Source organism: Populus euphratica, unplaced genomic scaffold, assembly GCF_000495115.2.
Source record: "Populus euphratica unplaced genomic scaffold, PopEup_1.0 scaffold397.1, whole genome shotgun sequence".
Classification (NCBI taxonomy): domain Eukaryota; kingdom Viridiplantae; phylum Streptophyta; class Magnoliopsida; order Malpighiales; family Salicaceae; genus Populus; species Populus euphratica.
Genome location: NW_011500284.1, coordinates 1 through 6,094, shown reverse-complemented (window position 1 = coordinate 6,094; position 6,094 = coordinate 1). Strand labels below are relative to the sequence as shown.

General features: G+C 38.9%; 1 protein-coding gene across 1 annotated transcript; it reads left to right on the top strand.

Annotated features, from left to right (window-relative positions):
• Positions 1-1,655: 1,655 nt before the first annotated feature.
• LOC105113182 (protein ASPARTIC PROTEASE IN GUARD CELL 2-like) lies at positions 1,656-3,502 on the top strand. The gene has a single exon (XM_011009242.1). It carries the CDS (start codon positions 1,785-1,787, stop codon positions 3,288-3,290), a length of 1,506 nt encoding a protein of 501 aa, XP_011007544.1. The 5' UTR covers positions 1,656-1,784; the 3' UTR covers positions 3,291-3,502.
• The last annotated feature ends 2,592 nt before the right edge of the window (positions 3,503-6,094 follow it).

Genomic DNA, 6,094 nt, shown 5'->3' with positions numbered 1-6,094 from the left:
ACTCCTGCACTTGGGAGAAGACATCAATCTTTTAGTCGTGTCAACATGTTTGCCAGACCTACATCACCTTATTCCCTTGGGCATTCCTAAAGGAAGATGGTCATTCCCTTAGGTATGCCTAAAGGAGGATGGTCGTTACCTTGGACTTGGTTAAATGCCAAGTTAAAGTACTCTGGACTTGGCATGTTTGTCAGACATGTGTTACCTTGAACTTAAGTAATTGTCAAGTCCAAATAACTTGGGTTTGGTATTTTTTTTCTATACTCATATTATCTTGGATTTGGCTTACTACCAAGTTCAAGTGTCTTGGGTTTAGCATGTTTGTCAGACCCATGTTATCTTGAACTTGGTAGACTTTCAAGTCCAAGTAGCTTCGGTCTAACATATTTACCAAACCTACGTTACCTTAAACTTGACTAAATTTAAAGTCCAAAGGTCTTGGGTCTAGCATATTTGCTAGACCTATATTATTATGGACTTAACGAACTACCAAGTCCAAGTGCCTTGGCGGAATGCCAAGTTCAAGTGTCTTAGGTTTGGTATGTTTGTTAGACCCATATTACTTCATTCTTTTAGGAATATCAAGAAAAGTTGGTCACTCTCTTAGACGTTCCTAGAGAGGATATACATTCTCATGAGCATGGAAGATTGGTCATTCTCTTAGACATTCCAATAATGTTTGGGTTTGACTAGCACCAGACCTAGTATGCGGGGACTTGGCACACTATTAAGCCTAATCACGTACAAATCTAAGTAGCGCCAGGCCTAGTGTGCCCTAGGCTTGGCACACTATCAAGCCCTCATTTGGGGCATGCTCCTTCCCTTGGACGTGTCTAAAAAAGGAGGGTTATAAAAGTTTTTTAGGTCTGTTAAAAATATGTTTATAAATAAGAGTAAAAATTATGCATATAAAACTATTTAAACAAGCTTTTTTTTTTAATCATTGTTAACGTGGGTATCCGAGTTAAATTATGCGTACCTCAATTAATTTCATGAGTCTTGAAATTAACAATTATATAATTTTTTAATGACTTTTAAGTTTATAAAATTTAAACTAATAATTTTTAAAAAATAAATATAAAATCTACCTAGTTAAGCTATATCCCTTATAATTATTAAATAAACCTTTCTACCGCCTACAAGCCAAGGATTAGTTTATCACATATAAATGAAACTTTGCAATCATACACACGTGAGTTACCTTTGCCACGAAGATGGTAGTGAAATTGTAAGGATGATCATGGGGTGAAGGGATAAAGTTCTAAAAGATAATTAATCAAGAAAATTTACTTTAATTTCTATACAAAACTGTTGCCTTAGCCAGCTGGTTGTGCTCATGATTTGATGCACTCTATGGTCACCATACATCATTTATCACCTTTTCCTAAAAGTAGAAAAGATAGGCCATTAAGGCTATGTTTATTTCTATTTCTTGAAATTTTGATAGAAAATCTATAATTTATAAGTTTTTTAAAATTAGAATTTTTAACCGTAACAAAACAATTTATGACAATGGCAAATAAATACTAATTCCTTCTAAAAAAAAATAAAAAAATAACAAAATAAAACAACCCTTGCAAAATCAATCTAAAAACATAACTGTAAAAGAAACATACAGTAACCCATCACTCCAATTATTTCAAACCCCACACACATTCCTTCTCTCTCTACACATTTCCAGAACCCAAACTAAATAAATCCGTCCCCTCCCTCTCGTTCCCCAAAGCAAGAAGTGCTTGCTAGCTATATTAGCCTCTGACCCCAAGGTCCACAATACAGCAAACATGAAAAACATGTCAGCCTCTCGAGCACTACTTCTCTTGGTGGTGGCAATGCTACTACATCTTGTAACGTGCACCACCACCACCACCACCACATCGACCGCCACCTCTCTTCATAACACCATCATCAAAGCCAAAACCAAAACCAGTTCGTACCCTGATTTTCAATTATTGAACGTGAAACAAGCAATAACAGAAACAAAGATTAGGCCTCTAAAATCATCCCAGTATCAAGAACTATCCATGAATATTCCGAACGATAGTGGAAGTGAGGGAAAGCAGAAACTGAAACTTGTCCACAGAGACAAGGTATCCTTCAACAAGAAGTTTCACAATCATAGCCACGATTTTCATGCACGCATGCAAAGAGACGTGAAGAGGGTGGTTAGCCTTATCCGCCGCGTTTCAAGTGGCAGTGCCGCCAGCTATGGGGTGGAGGATTTTGGGTCGGAGGTCGTGTCAGGCATGGACCAAGGTAGTGGAGAATATTTTGTTAGAATAGGAGTTGGAAGTCCACCAAGAAGTCAATACATGGTCATTGATTCAGGTAGTGATATTGTATGGGTTCAATGTAAACCTTGCACCCAATGTTATCATCAAACCGACCCGCTGTTTGACCCGGCGGACTCAGCTTCTTTTATGGGGGTGTCTTGTAGCTCTGCGGTTTGTGACCAGGTTGAGAATGCGGGTTGTAATTCGGGTCGATGTCGCTACGAGGTGTCATATGGTGATGGGTCGTCCACAAAAGGGACTCTTGCCCTCGAAACACTTACATTGGGAAGAACCGTGGTTCAAAATGTGGCTATAGGATGTGGGCATATGAACCAAGGCATGTTTGTTGGTGCTGCCGGGTTACTGGGTCTTGGAGGAGGATCCATGTCATTTGTGGGTCAATTGAGTAGTGAAAGGGGGAATGCATTTAGTTATTGTTTAGTGAGTAGGGTGACTAATTCAAATGGATTTCTGGAATTCGGGTCTGAAGCAATGCCCGTGGGAGCTGCCTGGATTCCTTTGATCCGAAACCCACATTCACCGAGCTATTACTATATCGGGCTTTCAGGTCTTGGAGTTGGAGACATGAAGGTGCCAATATCTGAAGACATATTCCAATTAACCGAGCTGGGAAACGGGGGTGTTGTTATGGACACCGGGACGGCTGTGACTCGGTTTCCTACGGTGGCTTACGAGGCATTTCGTGATGCTTTCATAGACCAAACCGGAAACCTCCCCCGGGCTTCTGGAGTATCCATATTTGATACTTGTTATAACTTATTCGGGTTTTTGTCGGTCCGGGTACCAACCGTCTCATTTTACTTCTCAGGTGGGCCAATTCTAACCCTTCCAGCAAATAACTTTTTAATCCCAGTAGACGATGCAGGGACCTTTTGTTTTGCATTTGCTCCTTCCCCTTCAGGACTTTCCATCCTCGGAAACATTCAACAAGAAGGGATTCAAATATCCGTCGATGGAGCTAATGAGTTTGTAGGTTTTGGCCCCAATGTTTGCTGAGTAGGAATTTTGCTAGTCTTTAACTAGTTACAAAAATATTTGTTATATGTTCGTAGTATTAATTAGTACACACATCTGGATATATGTATTAATATCCTGTGATATCTGTCCTATTAGTAGGCAGTATTATGGTATACGCTGTGCTTTTCTCCTTGTCAAGCGTGCGTGTACATGATTCAATAAAGATTAAGCAAAAGAGTGTTTAATAGTCAGACATACCAAGCTGAAATCTGCCAGCGGTCAAGAGCATCATCAGCAGAAAAGATGATTTACAAGGGTGTGAGGCCACCCATGGTAGGATCCAGTAGACATAATTCAGCACTCTCCAAAAGGGGGTGGGAATGGCCAAAACAGTACTGATACGTGTTCATTGCCCAACACCTTTATTTCCCATCTTCACACACACAGAGATTCCTCTCCCTTTCTCGTTCACAGGTCTATAGTGTTAAAATCATGAGGGAAGGGAGGGAGCCACTGCCAAGGTGGGCATGTGATGAAGGCATCACTAGGGGGACTTTGGTCTGCCTGGTGTAACCTAAGTCGGAGTGCGTTCAAGCAATGACTTTTAGTCTTTTACAAAGGTGTTACCTTTTTCCTTCTTTTGATAGATTTGGGAGCATTGCATTACTTTAGCCCCTTTTCATGCTAGACGAAGGATTGGAACAGCTCAATATGACTGCTACACCGCATTCCCATTTCTCATCAAGCCAAAAGATGGGAGATGGCGTTTTCGAGTGGTGAATACTATTGCTTTGTCCCCTCGATCCCTCCTCCGAGTGCTTTGCAAGCACTTTAGAGGCCCACCAAAGTGATGATTTGTTGCGGTGAAATGGGTGAAAGCAAGAGGGAATCGATGAAAATAATCTAAGATTTACTCAGAAATTAGCATCTTATAGGATATACTTCCAAATTACTTTCTGGACTTTTGGCCATATTTTCGCCCCATCGCCAGAACATTGCTTGACAAGAGTGGCTCGTCTTGTCAGTGCATGTCTCAACGAATACCTTTCCTTTTTCCTTCAATGTATCTGTACTGTCTTCAAATCCCTGAAATTCTGGTAGCATGCGGGTCCAACTTGCAACCAATCTTTTTGACTTTCTTTTGCTAATATAAACGGTCGATATTAAGACCAGTGCTAAAATTTCTCTTTCTGTGCGCCAAATTCCACCACCATTGGATTCTGGAACCCAGAAATCCGATGGTTGTGGGAATTCGGCGCACCATTTGGGCCATGACTCAACAAACCAGATTTAACGTTCAGGCAAATGTCAATGTGAACATGTCCTAACCAATGTGAATTTCTCTTTAAATTATTGCACCGAACAGCTAGACAGGCCAGAGAATCAAGAAACAAGAAGGCAAGGCTAAGAAAGGATCCAAGAAAAAACAGCTCATTCTTCTGTAAGTACTATTTTTTCTAGTTATAATACAAGCAGATGATAACCTGTTGATTTGTGGCTTCACCTAGATCAAATCAGTTAAAAGACCAAGTTTTTTAGAAAAAAAACAGAAAGACATGGTTTCAAGTATTTTCTTTAAATCGAAACATGGGTTCATTCATATCAACCCATCTAACCCATAACTTGAATTTTCACCGAGCCAACTCTCGGGACAGTTCTTATAGCTATGTTGTATTTAACTGCGACAATCAATCATTATTTCTTCTTCTGTTCTCTTTTTTCTTAGATTTTCCTTTGTTGACTATCGTTTTCCTTTATGATATGACCATTCCCTTGTCCCTCCGAGGGGTTCGGTGGGCAGGTTGGAGCCACCGTTGCTCGCTACTCTGTTCTCCCTTCCATTTGTGTACTAATTGTTATGTTTCTTTACATGTATAAACTGGCCATAAATACAATTAAGTAAGTACCCACTAATATTTGCAAGCAATGTGATGGGGGGGGGGGAGGATATGACTGTGAATGACAACGAAAGAGAATGACAGGTTGACGATGTGATGGAGAAGATCTAATTACTACAGAAAATACTTAAAAAGAGACAATAAAGTAAGCAGATGGTTACTGTTTGCATGTGATGGGTTTTCTAAGAATAACAAAGCTGAAGCAAGGAACAAAGGAAAATAAAGACAGAAAAAGGATGTACAGTACACAGATGGTGAAGTTCAGTAAGATAAAAATTTGTTTGCTTGGGGATGTTACATTTTCAGCTTTCATCAAAGTAAAGGGTATGAGGGCTTTGCTGCAGTTTTCAGCCAGCTAGCTTTTGTGTCATTTCCATGGGGACCGATCGTGCAAAGCTGAAAATATTCCGAGTCGTCAACTCAGCTGGTAAATATTACAATTCTAACTTTGACAACCAGCTTTCTCTTCCATCTCCCTTGAAGTAAATTATCGACGAATGTTTGAAGTAGAAAATCTAACCTGACTGAGTGGACATGGTTGGCGGTCATGATTATGATCAGGACAAGCTACCCTCGATATATCCACTTGATCCAATTACCTTCAAACTAACCACTAATTATAGAGTTTTTGTGATGCACATTATATACAAGAGAGTCAATCCAGATATTAAAAATACGTGATCTTAGTAAATAAAAACAAAAAACATACTGGCTAGAGATGTTGTTCTCGTATTAAATCTAAATAGTTTGGGGTTAAGGTATATATTTTAAATAATTAGTTAATTTTTTAGTTATGATAATTCGATTTATTTTTCATAGTCAAAATAATTAGTGGCTAATATTTAATATCTATAAAAAAAAATTATGATGTTTAAGTATGCATTTTTTTTTTAAAAAAAATATTATATTTTAGAGAAAAAATCTAAAAATAAATATACGATGAAA